The 25265-nt window shown below is 49.7% G+C and overlaps 1 protein-coding gene across 3 annotated transcripts in view; it reads right to left on the reverse strand.

The window, feature by feature from the left end:
• The window catches only part of Gfod1 (glucose-fructose oxidoreductase domain containing 1), a 98057-nt gene that overhangs the window by 71023 nt on the left and 1769 nt on the right, over positions 1-25265 (reverse strand). The window contains exon 1 of one of the 3 annotated variants that reach the window (XM_048799815.1): positions 8802-11525. The exons of 1 other annotated variant lie outside the window; for it this stretch is intronic. In XM_048799815.1, coding sequence (XP_048655772.1) covers positions 8802-9024 — 223 coding nt within the window. In that variant the 5' untranslated portion in view covers positions 9025-11525. Of the gene's footprint in view, positions 1-6278; positions 8765-8801; positions 11526-25265 lie in introns of those variants that run through there. One more of the 3 variants, XM_048799814.1, reaches the window with a different exon arrangement.

Here is a 25265-nt window from a genome sequence, read left to right on the forward strand (position 1 = left end):
AGCCACATTCCCAGCCCTTTTTATTTTTTGAGACAGGGTCTCACTGATTGCTTAGGGTCTTGCTAAGTTGCTGAGGCTGGCCTTGAACCTGTCATCCTCCTGCCTCAGCCTCCTGAATCACCGGGACTATAGGCATGCACCAACATATCAGCCTAAGATTGCCCCAGCTTTCTAAAAAATTTCCATTAGCCGGGCATGGTGGCACACGCCTGCAATCCCAGCGGCTCGGGAGGCTGAGGCAGGAGGATTGCAAGTTCAAAGTCAGCCTCAGCAATGGCAGGGTGCTAAGCAACTCAGTGAGACTCTGTCTCTAATAAAATACAAAAAATTGGGCTGGGGAGGTGGCTCAATGGTTGCGTGTCCCTGAGTTCAATCCCTGGAACCGCCCCTCCCCCCAATTTTTCCCATTAATACTGTCATGAATACAGGTGCAGCTGATCCCACTTTCTTTCATCTATTTAAATATAGGTCCGTTGCAGCTGCCTCCAATCATTTCTAGTTTAAATCAAGAATCGAAATAAATATATCTGCTGATCTCAACTGCTCTTTTGTTCCAGGAGATGAATGCGGAGCAGATGTTCAGTCCTGACGCAAAGCCTGCCAGAGCTGGGCTTCCCACCCAGGACACGCTCACCGCACTCCACAGATGTGTCTTAGGGACCCACAACGTACAGTAACCCCCTGGAAATAAAAGCTTTTCATATTCAGACAATCCCAGGGACATTACTGAGCAGAAGAAAAGTTCACGTGAATTTTCCAAGAATGAGAGCCGGGCACCGTGGTGCACGCCTGTAATCCCAGCAACTCCGGAGGCTGAGGCAGGAGGATGACAGGTTCAAGGCCAGCCTCAGCAACTTAGCAAGACCCTAAGCAATCAGTGAGACCCTGTCTCAAAAAATAAAAAGGGCTGGGAATGTGGCTCAGTGGTAAAACATCCCTGGGCTCAACCTTCTGTACCCACCCACCCCCCAAAAAAGAATGAGAGGCCTCAAGGAGACTTTGCTGTCCCTGTAAGAAGCTGTGATCTGTGCCCTGACTTGGGGTACCTGAGCATGGAAGTTGGGGAGCACCATCCGGAGCACCCCTTCTGGAGACACCCGCCCGCTCTCCCTGTTCCCATAATTAGCAGGTCCTGTTAGAGGCCTGCGTGGGAGAATCGTGGAGCCTTTCTCTCATAACCAAGGAGTGAACGGACGGAGCTGCCTCCGGCCCACAGCTGTGCGGAGCAAAGCCACCTGCTCCCGGCACGAACAGCAGAAAAGACTACGAGGGGAAGGTCACCTCCCCAGACACACTCCCTGCTGCGGATCCCAAGTCAGGCTTCGCCAGGAGCAAGTGGGCACCTGCCAGGGATGTGAACTGTGACCTGGACTTTCTGGAATTTTCCAGAGTCTAAAAATGGAGAAAAGTGTCTGGAAATTTCTGTCACAGCCAAAACTGTGCCCTACAGACATCAAGTGTTCGGCCAGCGTTGGGTGACGTGGACAAACCAGCCCACCACGAGCAAAGAGCCAACCAAGGAACTTGTCCCCAACCCCTGGTGGCACCTGATATGCTGGGGCATCCCTCCAGGGACCTCACGAAGCTGTCCTCAGCTGCACTTTGGAAAGCACTGATCCAGAGAAACAGTCGCACACCTGGGGAATGAAGGGGCTGGGCCGGAGCCAGGTCTGGGTGATGCCGCCACCCGGCGCCTCCTCTCCTGGGCCGTAAACCTAATCGATTATTGATGGAGGCCGGGTATTTCCCTCTCAGCACTGTGATCATCAGTAACAAATCCCTGTAGATGGATGAGATTCAGAGCAGCAAGCGATCCTCAGGGTAGCTTTAAACTGGACTCCACGGCTCCTGTTCTTTGGAAGTAGCTGAGGACCTGTTCTCACAAGACAAATGAACACCAGGGCTTTCCCTGGCTGGGCGCTGGTAGCTTCGAATCATGGGCTCGGGCTGCTCCAGCACCAGCCGCCAGTTGAAATGAAGTATTTTCTATCCAGCCAGAGCAGAGCTCTCTTGGTTTTCATTTTTTGTTGTTTTTTGGTTTTGTTTTGGTACCAAAGACTGAACACAGTGGTGCTTAACCACTGAGCAACATCCCTAGCTCCTTTTTATTTTTTTTATTTTGAGACAGGGTCTCACTAAGTTGCTTCAGGCCTCGCTAATTTGCTGAGGCTGGCTTTGAACTCGCGATCCTCCAGCCTCAGCCTCCTGAGCTGCTGGGTGCACCATCCTGCCCAGCATAGAAGAGCTTTCTAATAGGATTCTGGGGGCTCCGCCTGGAGTCACTGGCTCAGAAGAATTATGTCATTCCTTCCCGTCAGCCTCTCCATCCCCTAACCTAGAGGTTTCAGCCCATCCAAAAGGATATTTGAACTCAGGACAATTAAACCCAAATGTAATTTACTGGGCCCCAGCCCTTGGGTCCTATTTCCTCAACCCTCTGTCTTATTTATACATTGACTTACAAACCATCTCTGAAGTCCTTTGAAATAATGACACCATCAATAACAGTTCACTGAACTTGACTTCAGTCCAGGGCCTTCCTTCCTTAGCTGTGTGACCTTCCACAACTGTCCTGCCCTTTCTGAGCTCCATTTCTTCTGCTGCAAAATGGTATTAACACCTGCACATATGGGATTGTTGTAAGGATAAAACATGAGATGACATAGAAGTGCTTTGTGAGGCTCTGGTAATTATCATGGTTCAGGCAGCCAGAAAAAAGGACCCCACTTCCCCTCAGGCAAAGAAGTGAGAGGGAAATGGAAGCGTTTTTCACGATTTCTTGTAAGAAGTGACGATGGAACAGTGGGAAGAAAATACCCAGGACTGCTACGCTGGTCACCAGGTGCCGCAGCCGGACTGCGGCAACCAGGTGAGACCAGTGCTTTGCTTCTCAAAGGCAGGGTGGACGGGAGAACGGGACATGCAGAAGGACCCAGAGACTTTGTCCTGTCTTGCTACAGTCTGAACATTCTTGTTGCCCTAAAATGCATGTGTTGGAAACTTAATCCCCAGCTCCGCAGTCCTGGGACGTGGGATCATAAGGGAGGCATTTGGGTCACGGAGCCTCTACCTCTCGAATGGACTGCTACCACCACAGGAGGGCTTGCACGGCTCTCTCCTGCCACCTGAGGACATATGATCATCAAACGTGCCTTTCCACCTTCCATCATGTAGGGACGCAGCAAGAAGGCCCTTCACACACCAGACACCGGTGCCTTGATTGGAGTCTTCCAGTCTCCAGAGCCATGGGAAATGAACTTCTGTGCTTTATAAATTACCCAGTCTGTGGTATTCCGTCATAGCAGCACAGAGCAGACTGCCACTGGCATGGTCTGGAGTTGTGTGTCAGGTCCATCTTCATCTCCCATCTGGACTCCTTGGAAGCAAGAAGTCCATCTTGCCATGTTTCCAAGCCTCCTGAAGAGGGGAGAGGTTTGTGACTCGTTTTTGTTGTGTTGGTTCTCAGCGCTGGGGTGGAACAGGGCCTCGCGCAGGCCAGGCAAGCTCTCTACCACTGAGCTGCTCTCCCAGCCCCTGGCAGGGTGCCCTGGGCACGGTGGGCCCTCAGTCAAAGTGCCGCTATCGTGATCATCAAGGGCGGCTCCCTCTGTTTCACGTCACTGAGGAGCAGCTGGGGAGACAGGAGGGTTCCCAAGGTGCAGGGAAGGGGCACCCGCCCTTCACGGCCCACCTTGCTAGCATGCCACCCGAGCTCTCCTGGGGCTCCTCGTGCAGCCTGATGCAGGCTGCAGTTATGCCCGTTTGTTTTCACAGCCACTGTCAGCTGGTGCCTCCCACCCCAGGAGCGGGACCCTCTGTCCCACGCCCGCCTCCTTCAGCAGCTGTTTGCTGTCAGCCAAGTCGCAGGCCATGTGCTAGGACAGTCTTCCCCTTTAGACCCACTCTCTCCCTTGCACGGACTCCCTGTCTCCAACCTCAGGATGAATGAGGGCCCCCTATTCCTCCACCTTGCCCAGGCTCAAGTCTCCCAGAAAACACAGGAGGCAGCCTCGGCCTCCATCGAGCAAGCCGTGGCTCAGAGGACCAGACTCCCACCTGTCCCAGTGATGGACACCAGGGATGGTGCCCTGAGTCCCCCCCCAGCGGGCCAGGCCTCCAGCGGCGAGGCAGCACAGCCGTGTAAAGACTCCAGGGGTAGATCTGGGCCCAGACTCCACCAGTCCCTGGGTGACACTGGACAAGCCACCGTAGGAGCGAGGAAATTCCCCTCCCCCTCTGAAGGTTGCGAGGTGGTTCGGTTGATTGCATTTATTTTAGAAGCGTCCCCTCCCATCCTGCAGGAGAAAGGAAGGACTGGAGACGCGGTTCGCAGGCTTCTCCTCCAGCGAGGTGTGTCAAATCAACACGCTTCGGAGGGTCGCTTTCTGAGCCCCGAGCAAGACCTCACCTCTCGGTTTCCCCGGCTGTGAATGAAGACTGTCACTTGCTCAGACCGTCATGGGGAGAACTCAGCGAGATGCCTGGCCCTCGGCCAACACTCCACCTTTAACAAAACGACTTGCTTTCATGTGGGGGAGGGTCTGAGCTGGCTCATCTTTAATGCGACAGTGGCTGTATTTTAATAAACACTCCTCTTATTATCCACGTGCAGACAAAACAGGGAGTCCACGGGGAGATGCTCCTGCAGCCCCGGGCCACTCAGTCCCGTCGGGGGCAGGCTATTTTAGCTCCCAACCTCAACATCAATGAATCAAGATTCTTCCTAGGATTTCTGTCCCTCTCTTTATGTTTCCCGTCAGCCAAGACGACGCCTCAGCCGTCTCAGGCACTTCTGGGCCTGGCGCAAGTCAGCAGGCTGCGAGCTTCACATCCACCGTCAGCTCGTCCAGGACGTGGAGTTCAACACTCTGCCAGACCCAGCCCCTCAGCCAAGGCTGACGGTCGTTCCTAGAACACTGATGAAAGTTGGGAAGAAACTGCTCCTCTGGCTCTTTCCTGGGCCCCCTGACTTTCCCAGCAGGGTCAGTGAAAGAGGGAGTCTTTTCTGGCTCCAACTGATGGAATCCAAACAAATAATGTCCACCACACCTCAAACAGAATTGTAAGCATGACGAACAACATATAAAACACATGAACCAAAGGCAGCCTGAGCCGGGTGCAATGGCGCATGCCTGTACCCTATGGACTCGGAAGGCTGAGGCAGGAGGATTGCAAGTTTGAGGCCAGCCTCAGTAACTTAGCAAGGTCCTAAGCAACTTAGAAAGACCCTGTTCTCAAAAAATAAATAAATAAATAAATAAAAGGCCTAGGATGTGGCTCAGTGGTTAAGCACCTCTGGGATCAAACCCCAGTACAAAAAAAAAAAGCATCCTGATGATTTAATCTATGTCCCCAAATGCCCACTGTCGTCGTCATTTGGGCCATTCTACCCATCTGGCCAGCAGTTTCCTCTCCTTGAGGTGAAAGCAACTGATGAAAACAAAGCCTCTCATATTCAGGTTGCACATGGCACCCTGAGCTCAGTGGCGGGGAAGACGAGCTGCTAAGATTTCATCAGGCAGAGAGCATCTGTCTTTTCAAACTCAAGTCACACAGGCGAGCAATTAAGCAACTGAAAGAGAAGAAGGAAAAGGTTTCTCAAGGAGCATTTAAAAATGCAAAGCGTGTTATCTGTAACACCACCCGGGCACTTAATCAAGGGTGTCCTACAGAAGCATCCAGCCTGGCTTTCCTGACCCTCAGAATGCAGACAGGGGGAGCCGGCCGGTGGTCTGTGCAGAGATCCCTGCTGACCGGCCAGAGTTCCCTGCAGTGAGCCGGTTAGGGACAGAGGGAGGGCATCTGTGCCTTGCAACCCAGGAGCCACAAGTTAACTGAAGAGAAATAAAATTGAAAGCCCAGCCCTCATTCTCACTAGCCGCATTTTCCATGCTTAGTGGCCTCGAGGAGTCAGTCTCTCGGGTCAAACTGGGCAGATCAGAACATTTCCATGGTCACAGAAATGTCCAGAAGTGTTGCCCCAGATCCCAAGACCCTGCAAGATACTTTCACTCCATCCACCAAGACCTGGGGCTCTTATGTGCCCAAGGTGTGGATCCACTAAGCATCACGAAATTGGATCAACAGGTCACGGCCAGCTTTTCTCCCACCGCCCTTTTTTTTTTTTTTTTTTTTAATGAAATGGAGAAAATAGAAACTACCACAGGGCATCACGTGCCAAAGAAACAAGGGTGAATGTCGTGTCCTAAAAGCCAGATTCAGTTTCATTTACGTGCATCCGTACGTTTACCCGGGCACCCACAGTTGTCTGTTCTTACAGTTACGCGGATCCTCAGTGACTGGGTCACAGTGTAAAATGTGTGTCTTCCGGGGCATCAAGGTCAGGAAAAGCGAGGTTCTCACATCGGCACAGAGACAGCTGGGTGACCCGTCCCCGCTCATTTTCCCCTTTTCCGGACGAGTCAGCTCCCGAGAGAATGAGGCCCGGGGTCTGATTCGTGGGACCCCACACGGGTTTTCCTCTAGAGGTGAGTTTCCACGTGCTTGTCCTTGTGAATCCATTTCCTCTGGGCACACAGCCAGGGAGCTAGATGGACGGCTCCAGATGCCCAGCTGGGCTCCCAGTGTCCACAAGGACAGACGGGAGGTGCACAGACCCACCCACGGCCAGGCCCACACCCGCTCTGGGAAGTCCAGCTCTTCTGTATGTAGCAGAATAAAGACTTGCCAGAACCCCAGCAGCAGAGACCGAGAAGCGGCCATAAGTCATCCTTGCTTCCTTGGAACTCAAGCTCTTGCCTCTTAACCACTGTTCTGTGGTCACAGAGCCAGAAGATACTGGAGCACCTTGCCCCGAGTTCGGTGGTGAATTCTGCTTGTCAACATGGCCAGGCCAGGTAGCCAGGGGTGGGGCCAACATGTTTTTCTAAATGTCGAGGTGAAAATAGATGTTCTGCTGAAAGCATTTTAGGCTGAGTAAAGCAGATTACCCTGTTTCACATGGGTGGGCCTCAACCAATCAGCTGAAGACCTTATTTCATTTCTTTTTTTAAAGACTGATCTCCCTTAAAGAAGAGGCACCGTACCAGCACACCTGCCATGGATTTGAACTCCATTATCAACCCTGCCCTGGTCTCTAGCCCTCTGTGCTGGTGTACCACTCACCTCTGCGCCTGCATCCTCTCTTGCTACCTGGTGCACACACTTGGTCCATGTATGCGGGTGTGTCTATTAGTCAAGGAGACTTCTGTTTCCCAGGAGAAACACGAGATTAATAACCCTTGACTAACAACCCCCCTCATCCTGGAACACCATCTCCCACGTGCAGCCACCCTGATTTGGTCTGCTCCCTGACCTCTGCTCACCCCTGTAGGACGCCGATCACGCCACTTTTTTGGCAAACATGATGACTGGGCCCGTACGGCGGCTTGTTGGCCAGCCGAGGCTTTGATTCCAAACCTTACTCTTTAAAGCTGGGTCCAGCAGCCGCAGCAGCCCCTGGAAGCTTGTTAGAAACACAAAATCCCAGGCCCCACAGAACCAGGATCTACGTTTAAGCCAGATGCCCAGGGGACTGTCTGCATGTTAAAGTCTGAGAAGCACGGCTGGAGCAAGAGGTTTTTAACTCTGAGCAGCTTTTTTAAAAAATTTTTTTTTGTTGTTTTAAATGCCCATGTTCTTTTCTACTCCCAGAGACTCTGATGTAACTGGCCTGGGGTACAGCCTACACACCCCGACCTTAGGAGCCTCCTCGGGATCCCAATAGACCATTGTAAGGAAGCTCTCATTTTGTGGGGGGATCCAGGGAGTGAACTCAGGGCACTCGACCCCTGAGCCCCATCCCCAGTCCTATTTTGTATTTCATTTAGAGATAGGGTCTCACTGAGTTGCTCAGCGCCTCGCTTTTGCTAAGGCTGGCTTTGAACTCCCGATCCTCCTGCCTCAGCCTCCCAAGCCGCTGGGAAGGAAGCTCTAGCTTTTATAAGAGGAGTTAAGGATGGGAAGGCTGAGGGTCTGTAGGAGGCCACAGATGAGTCAATACGAGGAATAAGAACCTTCCTACCAGGGTTTCATGTCTCCCTAAAAAACGTTTACAGGAAAGAGCAAACAGATCCGCATGCCCTGTCAACACATTTAAAATGAAACCCGGGTCATCTGACACCCCGCTGAGGGGGTCGCTGTCAGCACACCAAGTCATCTCTGCAAACAAGAACCAACCGAACTCTCTCTAAATGCAGACCCACTCATTTAGGCTGAATCTTAGGAAAACTTCTCATTTATTTATGACCGTCAAACGCTGAAACTAAGCACCAAATTAGAGCTGGGAAAGACGCGTGTCACCCCCAGGCTGGACGACCCAAAAATGTCCCCCGGGGATGCAGAGAAGGCTCAGCGGCTCCCTCATTCTGTGCTGATCCCGAGACGCTCTGGTTATGTAACTTCTCTGGAAGGTACAGGAAGATGAGACTGTGCCTTCTTCTGGTGGCCATCTGGTGCGGGTTTTTAATCTGAGAAGCAGGAAGGAGAGAGGAGAGGGAACAGGGTTTCTCTTCCTTACAAGGTGCTCCCTGGCTTTTATCTTTTTACTGGTTTGGTGAGGTTGACTAATTCCTCCGCCCGGGTCATGACCAGTAACAACAGGCTCTCCACCCACAGAGATCATCAACGTCATGTCCTCTCCCTTTTAGGAAGGGAGACTACCCACCAAGGGAGCCCATCTGCCACCAGCACCCACATAAGCAGCCCTGCACCTGCAGATGACTCAAACACAACAGGGTAACATTCTCCGTCACCTCCTTGCCTGTGGCCTCCCATAAACTGTCCATGACACAATTTCTGACCTGGAGTCGGTTGGCGTGAATATTCCTTGATCTGCTCAGGGCCACACAACCACAGGGTGCAGAACCACGTCATTCCTTGGTGCGATGGAGAACAAGTGGTTTCATGAAACGCCTGCAGAAGCAGCTTCCACAAACGCCCACCATGCTGGTAAATTTGTGCCCAGCGATTAAGAGGCGCCCCACTGAATTGCTGGCTTGACAGCTGGTGAAAACACCTACCCATACAGACGTGTTCTTGGCGCAGTCATCAAGGAAAATTTAAGGGGGGAAAGAAACCCACCGTGGAGGGCACAACACACGTGGGCAGGTGCACACGCCACACACACGCATCTCCACACACAGAAGGGCATGTGTGCCTGTAAGCACGCGCTCTCTGCCGTCCCCCGGAGCCTCGCCAGCCACACCCCTTTGTCCCTGGAATGCATCTTCTCCTCCCCTGGAGATAAAGGGAACATGGCTTCCTGGTGTGCAGCAGAATCGTGTAGGTTTGTGCAACTGAATAGGAAACATGAATGCCAAGCTAATCAACTATGACAGCGATGGCAATAGAACAGCACCTTAAAATATTTACCAACCACCAATTTGGCCTGTCGGTGCCAAGCTCTTAAAGTGAGTTATTAGACACACAGGGTGGGGACCAGAAGGAGCTCTTAAAAACCGACTCTAGCGTCTACATTTTACAGGAAGAGAAAGCCTAGGCCGGGGAGGTCACTCGCCCAAGGTCCCACGGCTAACTGGCCAAGGTGTTGGGACAAGAAGCAGCCATCCAGGTTCCCAGGCCAACACCCTTTTTGGATGCGCAGCACCCCACGCAGGAGGTGATGGGTTTTCTCGGGGTCAGGGTTCTGAAGCTGCAAACCATAGACACCAACGTGGGTTTGGCTGAGCAGCAGCTTCCTGCAAAGAAAGGGGGAATAGAACCTGGAACAGGGCAGGTGCACCATCCCTCCGCCTCTGGGAAGCTGCAAGAGCCTCTTCCCACCAGGGGCAAGCTCTGGAGGCAAAGGGAACCCCTGGGGTGTGCCCACACAGCTCCGGCTTTGGCCACACACGGTGGGATATAAACAAACCACCCTGCAGCCAGGCACCTGTGGCACATCCAGACCCAGAGACACGCCCACAGATTCACCGAGCATCAGCAACACCCCTGGACTACAATCACCCCCTTCCGCTTCCCAAAAGAGGCGGCCTTTCCCTTGAGATAATGTGGGACTCCTTTTTCTTCCACCAAACACATGTGTAGACACCTGGGGACAGCACCCAGGCCCAAAGGATCACAGGACGGAAGAACTGGAGAGTCACCCAATCAGACCATGCTACTGTCTCTTTGTTTGGTGGGGCTGGGGATCGAACCCAGGGCCTCACACGTGCTCAACACTGAGCTATAGGCCCAGCCCTTTCTCTTTTGAAAAATAAATTAATTTTCCCCACTATGACCATAACTTGTGGGTATGTATGTGTTTTACTGGGAGTCAAACACATCCTCCGTCCTTTTTATTTTGAGACAGAGTCTCTCTCTCTCTAAGTTGCTCAGGCTGACCTTGAACTTGCGACCCCCCTGCCTCAGCCTCCTGAATCACTGGGATCATAGGCGTGCCCCACCACTCTGGGCCCACTATGACCATATTTTTAAAAGATTGAAAATATAGACGAGAGGAAAAAACAATCCATAATTCCACAATTTGGAAATAACCACCATTAGGATTTGGTCCTCTTACCTACCAGACTTGAATTTTCTGGGCAAGGGTGAGTGTGTACTAGGATGGTAGGACGCACCTAACTGCTCTGATATGGAATAATATTTTTTTTCTAGTATTTCACTGATTACAAATAAGGCATCGGTGAACACTACTGAGTCGGTGGGTGTTCTGTCATCACTATTTGAAGCCAGTTCCTTAGGAGCGCTTCCTAGAAGTCATCCTTGTCATTATTGGGAAAGCAGAGGCCCCGAGTGAGTCAATGATTCAACAGGGTAAGAAATGCGCTCTCCAGAGACCTGGGTTTGGTCCCCAGGAGGCTGTCGGCGACCAGGGTAGGAACGCTGGTAAGCCACTCCCCTCCTCAGCAACTCAATTTCTCTGGGGCACGAGGAGACAGTCCTCCTAAGCTGACAGGCGTCCCAGTGGCCAGTGCCTTCTCTTTCCATGTTCTCTGTGGCCTCCCACCCGAGATGCCAAATTCCCAGCCGGTCCCCCTTCTTCGCTTTTCTTATTAGCTGCTCAGAAAAATGACTCAGTTGGAACCCACGGAGGGACTGTGTTGGTTTAAGCACGTGGGGGCCATGCCCACCAAGTCTATGGAGTATAAGCCCTGGTCACAAGTGGTCACTCCTCCTACAGAGCCCTTGCCACCACTCTCTGAATCCAGGTCAGCCATGGCATTCACAGACCTTGCTTCTCGTCTGCGGTGTTGGCCACAGGGCATTGTGATAATAATAAACACACAGGCCTGCACTTGGGGACTTCTCAGGACTCAGTCAGGCATGGGCCGCAGTCACCTGTACCTCCTAGGATGGCCCTCGCCGAGGACAGAAAAGCAGCCACTGGTCACATCTCACCCTTGCCCCAGAACACGGCTACACTGATGCAGGGACGCAGCCCACTCCTCAGGTCCACCTTGGCCCTACACTCCAGTGGGCATTTAGCTTCACTTCGATTTTTAAAAAATGAATCACGATCATTCAGCTGGGAGCAGTGGCGCAGGCCTGTATCCCAGCAACTTGGGAGGCTGAGGCAGGAGGATCACAAGTTCAAAGTCAGCCTCAGCCACCCGGCAAGACCCTGTATCAAAGTTAAAAAAAAAAAAAAAAAAGACGCATCCACATTTCAGATGTTAGAATGTGAAAAGAATCCACGACTTAGATTCCACGATGCAATATTTAACTTCCCAGTAGTTAAATTTCTTACTAGCAAGAGGGAGAGAGGTGCGAATGTCCACCTGGGAGTCAGCTGTGCGAGGTTACACTTGTATCACACCCGACTCCAGGCCTGCTCCTCAGAGGTACCCTTCACAAGGTTAATTTCCCTAAAGAAGAGAGATCGGGGGACAGAGGAAGGGTATCGAGGGGGACACAGGAGGGATGAGAAAAGAAGGAAGGGTAGAATGAATCTGGCCTAACTTTCCCAGGTACATGTATGAATATACCCCAGTGAATTTCACCTTTATGTATATCCATAATGCACTGATCTTAAAAAAAAAAAAAAAGAAAGAAACGCTATATATAAATGGAGTAGAGGAAAGGGAACAGAGAAAGGGAGGAGGAAAGGGGAAGGGGACATATCGGGACTGAATTGGAGCCAATTATATTCCAGGCTTGTGTAATTATCAAAATGAACCCCAATATTATATGTCTCCATAGTGAACTAATTTTAAAAATACTAACTTCCCTTCTCATTTCAAATGTGATGGGTAGGTTCCGGATGGACCACAAGCTCCTTCAGAGTAGATGTCATATCTTCTGGGCTTTGACCTGTTCACTTCTATGACCAAGATGTCTCCTTACGCCGTGTAGGTACTCAATTAACCGGTGGGAAGACAAATGTTGGACTAGTTTGAAAACTGCTAGGTATGTAAGCCAGGGACTACTGTCCGAGGATATAGCATGGGAGTCCCACTGGCCTGCCCAGGGCCTGAATGTGACAGCACATCTTCAGTGTAATCCTGCCTGGGTCTGGGGGCGGGAAGAGCCAATGTCAGCTCTGGAGGCACCAAGAATCCCCCGCCCCGCCCCCCACCACAGCCTGCAGATGGAGGCAGCTGCATTCAGGCAAGAATGACTGGCTAAATCGTACTTCTACAGACAAATGTGGCACTGTGGTACCCAGAGGCCTCCCGGAGAAAGCCAGACTGCCTTCTGCGCCCATGTGAACGGCTGTGCATATTAAGTCAGGCAGCTACATCCCCTGGGGCTGTGAACCTGTCCCCCAGGACTCTCTGGGAGCAGCAGCATGCAGTGTAAACAAATGTCCCACGTGGGTGGCGCTGCAGGGAGCAGGGCTCACACAGACAGCCATGTGCATTCCCACCTAGGTCTGCCTGCCTGCTGCGGTGCCTCTCCTCCAACGCCCCAGCTCCTTTGGAAAGGGAAAGGAGACGGAGCAGGGGAACTAATCTCACTTTCACCACCCACTTTTGATTTATATTCACGCAGGAGATGAGCAGGGCTTCCAGGGACACATTTAAATATCAAGTCGTCTCAAATCACTGCTTTGCCCTTGACTCCAGTCGAGTCATTCTGGCAGAAGCGTGCTCCTGCGTGTGCGTGTCTGCGTGTGTGTGTGTGTGTGTGTGTGTGTGTGTGCGCGTGTGCGCTCACACCTTCACAAATACACACCCACCCCCGCCCCCAGCACGGAGCTCCAGCAAGCCCAAGTTCAACAGTCCCAGTTCCCCAAGGAGCGTGTGCACAAATGGATATGGCTTTCTCGGTGTCAATGGGACTCGAGGAAAAAAGCAAAAAGCAATAATAATTAGCAAAATCGTGATTACCTATTAGTCGAGGCTTCGTGCTCTAAGAATTTATTTAGCCTCTCCCCTTAGATGATGGGAAGGACAGGGGTAAGTGAAAAGAGGAGGAATAAGTCAGGGTCCCTGTGTCCCCCACTGTCACGCAGAAGCAGAAAACCATCTTACTATGAAATCAGAATTCTTCTTCCCCTCAGCCCTAGTCCTCGGGAACTAGCTGCTCAGTGTTCTCACAGGTTCTTGTAAGATCAAGAGTCCTGGCATCTAGAAACTTCCCTACGTCGTCTAGTAAGCCCCTTCGCTTCTCTCTGCTTCCATCTCTACGCTGACAGAATTCCTGCCTTGGCACCACTCCTCCCTGGTCTGTGCCATCTGCTACCTAAAGTCTTGGGGTGAAACGGAGGAAAGGTGGGGGCCGTGTCGTTTACTTGACTGATCATTCCCAACTTCTCATGGGAAATTTAGGAAACTTTCCACACCTGACGCCCTTCTTATTAATAAGAGTCCTTCCTAATGAATCCAGAAGAATGTGCCTGGACCTCGTGAAACACCTGCTAATTAGTTCTGAGACACAAACATCCCATGAGTCGACGCCCTATTATCCCACTCCTTGGAGAAAAATGAAACACATCCAAAAGTTTGGATTTCTCAAAAAAATCCATGTTTAGATTAAACACAAGCAACTGCTCTGCTCATAGCTATACCCCCAGTTTCAGGATTAGTGCCGTCCAACAGAATTTTCTTGAGGGATGGAAATGCTCCATGTCACGCCATCCAATATGGCAGCCACGAGTGGCCTTCCAGCACTTGAAATGTGACGAGGGCAACTAAGAACTGAATTTCCCCTCTTGTTTAGTTTTAGCTTATGTCAATTTAAAGAACCACACGAGGGTAACAGCTATTCCATTGCTCAGCATGGATCTAGACAGCGCCGAGGAAAGGAAAGAATGAATGGACCCCAGTTCACCCCAACGTGTCCTGATTAAGCAGGATCTTAATGTTTACTGAGCTTTCAAGTTGAACAAAGCCCTGTTTAGGTCAACAACCTTCAGAGCTAGTTACTCTTATTATCTCTGTTTATAGATGAAGAAACAGAGAAGGGTCAATAGCCACGTAGGTCATGGCAAGGCCAGGATCCAACCCAGGTCTCCCACACCCACATTGCCACAGCTCCCCAGGTTTTCTGGGATCTGATGGAACCGTCTCTCCTAAAACTGGCTGAGTTTTCCTCTGATGAAAAATATGGGGGTGCACCACTTTCAACAGAGTGAGATCAGATTTCACAGGAAAATTTTCCTTTCGAAATACAGCAACAAAGATACGTGACGCGTCTCATCCGGGGATCTTCTAAAAGTCTAGCTGCGGCAGTAGCCTCACAAGGTGCTGGTGACTGAATTGCAGATCCCGAGTCAAGAATTAACTACTCATTCTACCTCTGTGGCCTCCTCCTGAAGCCACCTTCCACAACGGCAGCCACTCTGAGATGGCCCAGCAGTCACTATCTCCACGAGCTCTCGAGGAACGCAGACCGGCACATCCCCGTGTCACACGTGAATGTCCTCCAAGGGCACGAGTCACCAGCACCACCCAACAGCAGCCCAAACCAGGGGCGAGACCCTTCCCACCCTCCTGTCCCCAGCTGCCCGACTCCATCACACACAGGACTTTTATCTTCACAGCGTCTCCAGCTGCTCGTTCCGCCCCCTCTAAGGTCCACCAGGTCCTCTCCAGCGCCCTGCAGGCTGTCTCCCTCGCCCACCCAAGAGTGCTGTCATTTGTTACTGTGACTGTGTGGGATCCTAGGGGAGAGGACCATGCAATGGGCACTGACCGCTGCTGAAGAAAAATAGTTTTAGGATATCAGACATTCTTTTTCCTAATTTTGAAATCGATACATGACATCTGTACTTATCAATGCTGAACTGATGGGTAATTCCATACTTGTCTGGGATGTGCAATGATCAGAGCAGGGTAATTAGCATTTCCATTGCCTCAAAGACTCTCCATTCCGTGTGTTGGCAACCTTCAAACTCTTTTCCTTCAGCTCTTTTGAAAGGTATAGTGGACCGCAGAGAACCTTGGACATCCTCAGGCCACTCTAACACCGTCCTGGGTGGCCAACGGTGCACAACACCAGGTAGCTCCCAGGGCAGCCATGGAAGACTCCAGAACATTCTACACCTTCCCTTAAAATTCTTTAAACCTTGCCCCTCTTCTTGCTCCAGGGGAAGCCCCAGCTCCTCACAAAGATCTCCCAGGACTTTCCAGCTCTCAGCTCCTCCCCAGCCCGTAGCAGTCCAGGGACTACACAGCTGCCCCAGAGGAAGGGCAGTGGGGACTGCGGGGCCCTTCCCCACAGGTCCTGGACATCTTATCTCCCACCCCAAACTCAAGTTCCCCCCTGGTGCTTGGCAGGGAAGAGGAAGTAATCATTCACCAGCAATCAGCAGGCGCCCTTCCAGGTCCCAGCCCGCTGAGTATCTCCCATATTCTCTCTCTCTTTCTCTCTCTCTCTCTCTCTCACACACACACACACACACACACACACTTTTATGGAGGGTTCTGTCACAACGTCTGTTCCGTCGCCTTCCTTTGTTCCAGTGCCTTCAGCAACTGGCCCTGGGAAGCTCCCCCCCGTGGCTGACTCTTCATCCAGGGCTGACCTGAGAGGGGGACCGTTCACTTGCCTTAGGTGAACCCCTCCCTCTGGGCACCACACTGTGTATCTGGGTCCTTTCACGGGGCATCGTGATTTCCATGTTCACCCTGCTCCTCGCTACACACCCCGCTGCCTCCGTGTGTCTGCCGGTGGTTCTCTTTTCCCAAGGACAAACCCGTGTCTTACTCTCTGGGCTGTTTCTCACCACAGCCAAGAGCAAGAGCTGCAGGCATCCAAAAGGCACTAACTGAATAAAAATAAATGGAAAAAAGAGAAATAGTCTCCAGGCGCTGAGAAAAATAGGGGATTAGGAGACCCCACATGGGCACTGGAGATAATCTGTAAATTGCAAACATGCCCAGCAGAGTGCATTTATCAGGGCTCGGTGCAAGGCTGCAGCCCGAGGACCAGCCCCTCCTGCGCCTTCTCCGCCTTCAACATAATCAGCCATTTTAGTAAATATTTGCAAAGCTCACTTTTCTTGGATTGGAGAAATAGTCCCACTGTACTAGTTCCAGAAATCGAAAACAAAGGACAGGGGATGAGGGGGGTGACTCTACCCCTTCCCCAAATGAAGCCTGCTACTACAACAAACTAAGAAAAATCACAAAACCAGCATTTACAACTCAATAACAGGATGACAAAAACCTATTTAAAAATGGACAAGAGATTTGAATAGACATTTCACCAGAGGCGAGGCATGACTGGATGATAAACCCAAGAAAAGATACTGACATCATTAGTCATTAGGAATATGCAAATCAAATTCATGAGATACCGCAACACACCACCTCTAATGGCTCTTATCAGAAAGACTGACAATAGCAAGTGCTGGGGATGACATGGAGAAATCAGAACGCTCCCACATCACGGGTGGCAAAGGAAAAGCGTGCAGTTGCTTTAGAAAAACAGTTTGGCAGTTTCTCCAAAAGTCAAATATATACACTCCCTATTATCTCAACAATTCTAGTGCCAGGTGTCTGATCAAGAGAAATGAAAATGAGGATCTGCAAAAGACTTGTATGCAAATGTTCACTGCAACGTTATTCTTAATAGCCAAGCCCGGAAATAATAAGAAGACCCGTTAGATGATGGGTGGAGACACGACATGTGTTATATTCATACCATGGATTACTCCATGGCAGTAACAAGTACTTCTAACACTCGCAACAACATAGATGAACATGGAAATCACGATGCCCCGTGAAAGGACCCAGATACAAAAGACTACACATTATGAGGCTGCATAAGACTACACATTATGAGATTGCATTTAGATGACATTTCTAGGAAAAGCAAACTGTAGAGACGGAAAGCAGATCAGTGGCTGCCTGAGGCTCATGGTGGGAACAGGATCATCTGCAAATAGGCAGGAGGAACCCGGGGGTTGGAAATGCTCTAAATGTTCTTTTGTGTAGCGATGGGTTGCATAACTACATACGTTTACTAAAAATCTTTGAAGTGCAATAGGTGACTTTTATAGTATAAAGCTAGCCAGTTAAAGCTTTCCTGGGAAAAAAAAATGCTAAAGCCACAAACCGACTTGATTGGGGGCTTCGGAATCTTCTAGTTTTCGCTGATGGCTATTATGCTAACCAGAAGAGTGGCTGAATGTTCCAAGGGCTGTCACAATTAGAAACTGGAATTTTTGAAAACTGTATTATTTTCAATATAAAGTTATTTTTCTGGGTTTTTAAAAACTACAAAGTAGGACATCAACAATTGTCAAGAAAAGTCTAAACCCCAAAGCATCTCAGACTTGAGCAAACCCCAGAGGCCCTGTAGACAGTAAAGAATCTGACAGGGTGAAGGTGAGTGACAGGGCTTCCCCCAAGGCTCCCTCAGTCAGAGTCTGAACTCACAGGACCTTCACCTACAGGGCCTCCTGTTTGGAGGGGAAGTACTCAGAGGCTCACGGCTGAACTGGACGGGGCAGTTGCTCCAGCATGTCTTTCTAGACCCAGACTTGTGGGACCTGACTTTCAGGTGCTCCATGACCAGTTTACCTGGCCAGGTGGCAAAATCTCTATCAGTCAGGGTCCTCCTGAGAAAGAGAACCCATGGGATGTGTGTACAAATACACAAAGGGTTTTGTCTCCAGAGACCAATCGTGAGTTGAAGACCTCATCAGTGGAAAATGCACTGACTACCCCGCCCGGTGGTGCAAGCCTATAATGCCATCGGCCATGCTGTGATGCAGCCAGAAGGGCCTCATCAGAGCTGAGTAGAAACCAGTGGCGTGCTCATGGACCTCCAGAACCCTGAGCTAAGTAAACCTCTGTTCTTTACAAATTTCCCAGCCTCAGGCATTTCATTGCAGCAATGGAAAACGGACCAACACATCTCTGGCTGTGACATACACATGTTTGAGTGTGTCCCCCAAAGCTTCATGAGTTGAAATTCAGTCCCCTTTGTGAGATATTAAGAAGTGGAAATTGGCCAGGCACAGTGATGCACACCTATAATCCCAGTGGCTCAGGAGGCTGAGGCGGGATTGAAAGTTCAAGGCCAGCCTCAGCAACTTAGCAAGGCCCTAAGCAACTTAGTGAGACCCTGTCTCTAAATTAAAAATAAAAGGACCAGGCATGGTGGTGCACACCTGTAATGCCAGGGCCTCGGGAGGTGGAGGCAGGAGGATTGCAAGTTCAAAGCCAGCCTCAGCAAAAGTGAGGCACTAAACAACTCAGTGAGACCCTGTCTCTAAATAAAATACAAAATAGGGCTGGGGATATGACTCCATGACCAAGTACTCCTGAATTCAATCCCTGGTACCCCACCCTGCAAAAAAATTTAAAAATACAAAGGGTTGGGATGTCGCTCAGTGGTAAAATGTCCCTGGGTTCAATTCCCTGTTGCAAAAAGAAAAAGTAAAATGAAATAAAATTCACGGACTACCCCTGATGTCCTAATCTTCACAGCTTAACGACATGGCACACTGTAGAGTGTTGGTTGCAAAGGCAGGAGGATGGCAAGTTCAAGTCCAGCCTCAGCAACTTAGCGAAACCCTGTCTCAAAATAAAAAAAAATTGAAAAGGCTGGGGATGTGGCTCAGAACCACTTGCTGGGTTTGATCGTCAGTCCCCCACCCCCCACTTTCCTGCCACTGCTTCACTGCGGTCATTAAAAAGGCAACGAGATAACAGGTGTGCACTTCATTCAGTCAGGACTTGACACCGTCAAGAACCGTCTACATTTGTAAAAGTGTCCACTCGGCCCTCCTCCACCCACTGCCATCCAGCTGAGTGGGCCCAGCAACATTTTTAATGTGTCCCGAGTTTGTGAGTGACCCCAGAAAACACGGAGCCAGGAGTGTAGCGGACACAGGCCGAGATGACCGTGAAGATGGGGCTGTACTTTCCAGGTGACACTCCTGTGATTTGTAGATCTGGGAGCTGCGGCGTGTGGACAATTATTTTGTCCACCACATGGGCCCACGAAGCAAAGGAGGCTGGTGTGAAAAGGGGTGGGTGACGAAGCTGACACCTGGGAGTCTGTGGCTAGGTGCCCAACACCTGGCCCCATCCCTGCTCCTGGGTTCGTTGAGATGGCCAGCATCCTCAACACAAGTGACCACAAATCTTCCTAGGAGCATAGTGAGGACCTGACAGTGGCATCAGACCTTCTACTGATCACATATCTGTGAAGCGAGGGCTGCTGTCCCTTGTTATCTGCCAGGGGCTGGTTTTAGGACCCCCAAGGATACCAAACTCCACGAATGCTCAAATCCCTTGTGTAAAACAGCACAGTATTTGCATACAATCTACACATATCCTCTCGTATACTTTCAATCATCTCCAGATGACTTATAATACCTCAGACAACATAAACAGTTGTTCTACTGTATTGTTTAGGGAATGATGACGAGAAAAAAAAGAAGTCTGTACATGTTCAACGCAGATGCAATTTCTCTTTTTAAATATTTTCAACCGGTAATTGGTTCAAGCTTGTAAAACTCTCAGACACAGATGGCCAGCTGTACTAGATTTGCAGCAAATGCCTGTAATCCCAGCATCTCAGGAGGCTGAGGCAGGATTGCAAGTTCAAAGCCAGCCTCAGCAACTTAGCAAGGCCCTGTCTCAAAATCAAAAAAAAATTTTTTTTAAATGGCTAGGGATGTAGCTCAGTGGTTAAGTGCCCTGGGTTCAATCCCCAGTACCCAAAAAAAGAAACATCTGTCAAAGCACCATTTGGGACAGGCTACAGAACTGATCATACTCGGGAGAAGTAAAAATGAATGTTTGTTGAGCTGATGCAGATAACTGAGGGAGGACAAAACCCAATTATTTAATTACCCTTCATTATAATCACCACACCATATGATATTGTCATTTCCTCCATTTTATTAAGAAAACTTAGACTTAGGAAGGACAGGTACCTCTCCCATAGTCACATGGTAGTAACTGGAAGTCTTTCCTATCATTGGTTACCTTCTAAAACACACATCCAATAATATTACGATGCTCTTGGCTGGGCCATGATTGCCCTGGATCAAAATCCATAATGAATTGCCTTCTGTATTTCATTCTTGGTGAAATCCTCAAAACATGCTATTTACTTCTACTTTTTTTGTTGTGGTCATTCTCCCTCAGTTTCAGGTACCAAAACGTTCAACATCTTCAGAATCATCTGTTTTCAAAGTCAGATATCACCCACAAAAGGGTCGTTCAACTGCACCTAATTTCGGTGAGATGAAATGAGACTGGTGAGGCTTGACTCTTCCTAACAGTGAGCAGGGTAATTTCTTTCATTTCCATAATGCCCCAGGGCTCCCTCAACTCTTCATAAATTGATAGACTGAAATCATTTCCTGCAGCGCACAGGGGCAGGAACCCAGCGAGAAAAACTACAGTCACCCTCTTCCAGAGTGTTAAGATAGGAGCAGATCCAAAAGAAACCTCGAGGATGAACTGGGAACGCAGCATTGGCTGGATTTCAGCATGGTCACCAGCAAGTCCAAGTCCACCCTCGTCATCCTCCGCAGCCATGTCTCAGCTGGCGTGGCAACAGTGGCCTGCAAGCCTCAGCCCTGTTTCCTCCTGTGTCACCTCTATCCCGGCTGCCCTCCTTAGCATTAAGCAACTGCTGCTGCGTGAAGTGGGGCAGGGAGAGGCAGGACGCTCAGGTCCTCGGCTAACGATGCCAAGCAAGTTGGGGCAAGATCAATGTGCGGCTGGATTGGAGCTCAGTGAAAACCTCTAGCCTTCCTCACGGCCCCAAGGGAGGCTTCCCGGGGAGAATCTGCACCACCATCTCCAAAAGCCAGGATAGGGATCAATGAAACAGATGTCATTGCATTCCATGCAAGGCAGAGAAATGATGGCAGGAGACATCCTGGTTTCCCAAAGGCAGAGGGTCGGTTCACCTCCGGTGCCTGGCTATTCCAGTGTCTGCATTAACAGAGACCTGGACAGAAACTGTGACTCTCAGGTCCCATCCAGGTATCTGCACCTTGAAGAGAACCCCAGATAAGGTGACTGTGTGTGAAAGTTGGGAAGGCAGAAGCTACGGCAGGTAGGACCAAAATTCTGCGTGTCGGTGGGCGCCGGGTGTTTGCAACCCCTCACCTTCCCCCAGGGAGACATCCACGCAATGGAAACCGGTTGTGCCTTGGTGCATCCTTCAACAAACACAGTGTGTCCACCAGGTGAGGAGGCACTGGCACTGTCTGGAGAGCAGGAAAAAGGCCCCACCCTCCAAGAACTCACCTTCTAGCTGGACAGACAAAGAGCCCTAAGAAGACAATCTTGCAAGCGAAAGGGATGGTCACAAACTGACAGTGTCACCAAGAAGAGAAAGAGGATGACAGAGGCATGACCGGGAGGCGAGAGTCTGGAAAGGCCTGGCTCCTAAAGGACATTTCAGCTGGAACTGAAGTGACAGAGCTCGTCTTTGGAAGCAGTGAGGAACCAGACTTCCAGGCAAAGGACAGAGACGGGGCGGGGGCCTGGAGTCATGGAAGGGGAAGTGGCCCTGGGGGAACAGAGGAGGGGGCTGGAGGGCAGAGAGTCCCAGAGGGGAGCTGGGCGAGGCAGGGCCATTTCCGGCCAGGTAGATCACGGTGAGGCACTTGGTGTTATTCCAGGTGCCGAGGGAACCTTAAAAAACAAAGAGCAAGTCCGAGCGTAGGTGTGCATGCACATGCATGATCTGTGCGCCCACACACGCCCACTTTTTCCACTGTCTAGCGATCAGACTGGATAGGAGACAGGCTGGGCCCCAAGGTGGTTGGACAACTTACTGTGTTACTCCAGGGAGACTGGCAATGGGCAAAATATTACCAGGCTAGGCTGACCCCACAGGCTGGCTGGGGCCTGGTGCTGGCCCTGAGCCCCTTTGCTCTGGTCACAAAGGTGAGTGAAAGCATCCTTGCTGCCTTGGGGACCTGGCAGTCAAGAGCCTTATCCGTAGAGGTGCCGGGGAAATTGAGAAAGTGCAGTGCCATTTCGGGCGCCAGTTAATCGGGCAACACTGTGGCTAAATGAAATGCGCAGAAGCCCACGGACCAGCTCTCAGTCCCCACAGGTATCCTACAAAGAAACCGACGTGTGCAAAACAACACATGCTCAATAATTAGATCAGTCTCATGCTCAGGATTATTTATGTCATGTTTGCATAAACAAAAGATTGGAAACAACCTGAATGTTGAGTCATAGGGAACTGGTTAAATAAATTCTGATTTTTCCATACAATGAAATACATACAGCTAAAAACAGGAACAAGGATACGTTCACATTCTGCATTTTATATGTGTGTATGATATAGATATATACATGTGTATACAGTTGTTCTGCAGAATCTTTAGGTAGTTGGTTCCAGGACCCCCTCAGATACCAAAATCCATGGATGCTCAAGTCCTTCATAGAAAATGGCACGTCCTTCCATATACTTTATATCACCTCCACATTATTTAGAATACCTAATACAGTATAATGCTCTGTATGTAGTTGTCCTGCTGTATTGTTTCATATTTTACAGGCACATAAAATAATTTGATCATTCTCATTCCCTAGTACCTAATTCACACATGTGGAACCCAAGGAGATGAAGGACCAATTATATGTGTAAATATTTGCATATTTTATGAAACATTAATATGTATTTATATATAATAAACATTTATCTATGTATAAATATGTGCTCATATATTTATGTACTTTACATATATTTATAAAACATATAATGCATCTAAATTTTATATAATATTAAATTAAGATATTACCTTTTTTTTTCTCATACCAAGGATTGAACCCAGGGGTGTTAAACCACTAGGCCACATCCCCAGCCCTTCTTATATTTTTATGTAGACACAAGGTCTTGCTAAGTTGCTTAAGGCCTTGCTAAATTGCTGAGGCTGGCTTTGAACTTGCAATCCTCCTGCCTCAGCCTCCCAAACTACTGGGATTATAGGCATGAGCCACCACAGCTGGTTAAGATATTATATTTTTAATATATACAAATTTCCACAATAACACTGCATAACAATATCAAAGTATATAACCGTGTGAACTAGATGTTACCAAGTGTGTAAAAAATGGTTTAAAAAGTCTCCCACATGTATTTTCAATATATCCCTAGAAAAGTCTTGAAGATTGTGTGTGTGTGTGTGTGTGTGTGTGTGTGTGTGTATAAAACAACATGGATTGGCTCTGATGGAGACAGGGATGGGGGACATTTTCTCTTCACTGTGTACATTCATAGCATTTGAATTTTGTATCTTGTGAATATATAGCCTATTCAAAATAACTAAACAAAATTTAAATTTTTAACAAATGTATGCAAAGAGGTGCTAAAATGGGGGGGGGGGCGCCACACAGTGCTGAGAACTCAGAAGGGTACATGGGGGTGGGACCTACCAAGCGCTGATATACTGAGTCTTGAAGGACCAAGATCATGACCCCAAGGGACAAGGGTGTTCCTGTCAGAGGCATGGACATGGCAGCCAACGAAGTCCCTCCAAGGAGACAACAGCAGTGTGTCTCATGGGCTCCCATCAGCCTGCAGGATGCTTCCTAGGACGTGATAGGGAGCCTTGAAAGGGGAAACAGGGCCAGCGGCAGGCAGGGGTGAGCTGGAACCTAATTCAAAACTAGGTGAGGCCCTGGATTCTCTGGGGAAGCGATGACACAGAGGGGGAAGATACAGAGAGATTCAGGAGACGGTGTGGGAACTGATTCCATGGGTGGGGTCAAAGGGAACCCAGGACATCACCAACCAACTCCGTTGCAATGCCATTATCTGGAACAGCCGTGAACAAGGTAGAGGTGGTAAGAAAGGAAGAAATGACCACGGGTTCAAGTCTCTAGCTGTGTGTCCTTGGGCAACTCATTCCACGTCTCTGAACCTCAGTTGTCTCATTGGGGCTAGTTAGTATCTGTCTTAGAGGATCACATTAGTCACAAAATAAGACACTATGCACCAGCACCTTCCACACTACCTGGCACACAGCAGGTACTTAGAAGCATCCTTGGGCAGTATAGAGATTCTATGTGATAGAAACATCTCCATAACAGAAGGCCACGGGTCTATCATCGTCCCTGCACAAGCAACTCAAAGCCCAGGCTTTTGCTAAAAGAATTCACCAGGACTGGTGAAAGGTTGGCTGGTTTCAATTCCAAGCAAACACCAGCATCTGTAAACCCCAACAGCCAGGCCAGCCTGATAACTGTTTGGGGTTTTTCACTTCCTGCACCGGGTTGAACTTCTAACCATGACTATGAAGCCGACCAAGACAACCACCCCATATGTACTCGCAGGCCCAACCAAAGGGAGCCCTACCGGGGGATTTTCCAGGAAAGATGAGGCTTAGCACAAAAGTCCACATCTAAACCCGGCCTCTCCATGTTTTCCATATGCAAGGACTACCTTGGCTTGCCTATGAAAGGAGGGCTTAAAAAAGAGAGCCCCCAGTCTACCTCAAAAACATGAACAAAATCGTATTCCTTGGTTAAACTTATTAAACTAAGTCAATTATGCCGTCTATATTTGGTTCTGAAGAGATAACTCGCATTAGTCTTATCAATGAAAAAGCCATGGGGATGCTCTTTTTTCCTGGTTCTGGGGATCAGACTCAGGGCCTTGTGCGCGCTAGTCACTACACTGAGCTCTATCTACAGTCCTCCGGGGATTTTGAGAAATAAGCACAGAAGTATCCAGAAATGACTCCTCTGGGCCAGCTCCCCCAAGTACTTTTCACAGTCCCAGTGCCGGAGATGGTCAGAACACAAGAACATCCTTGTTCCCCAAATTGGCACTCCCCTGCTCTGGGGTTGCTCTGTGGGTCTGCCCTGCATGCCGGGGGGGGGGCGGGAGAGCAGGGTCACAATGGTCCTCACAGGCTTGCA

Source organism: Marmota marmota, unplaced genomic scaffold, assembly GCF_001458135.2.
Source record: "Marmota marmota marmota unplaced genomic scaffold, marMar, whole genome shotgun sequence".
Lineage (NCBI taxonomy): Eukaryota > Metazoa > Chordata > Mammalia > Rodentia > Sciuridae > Marmota > Marmota marmota.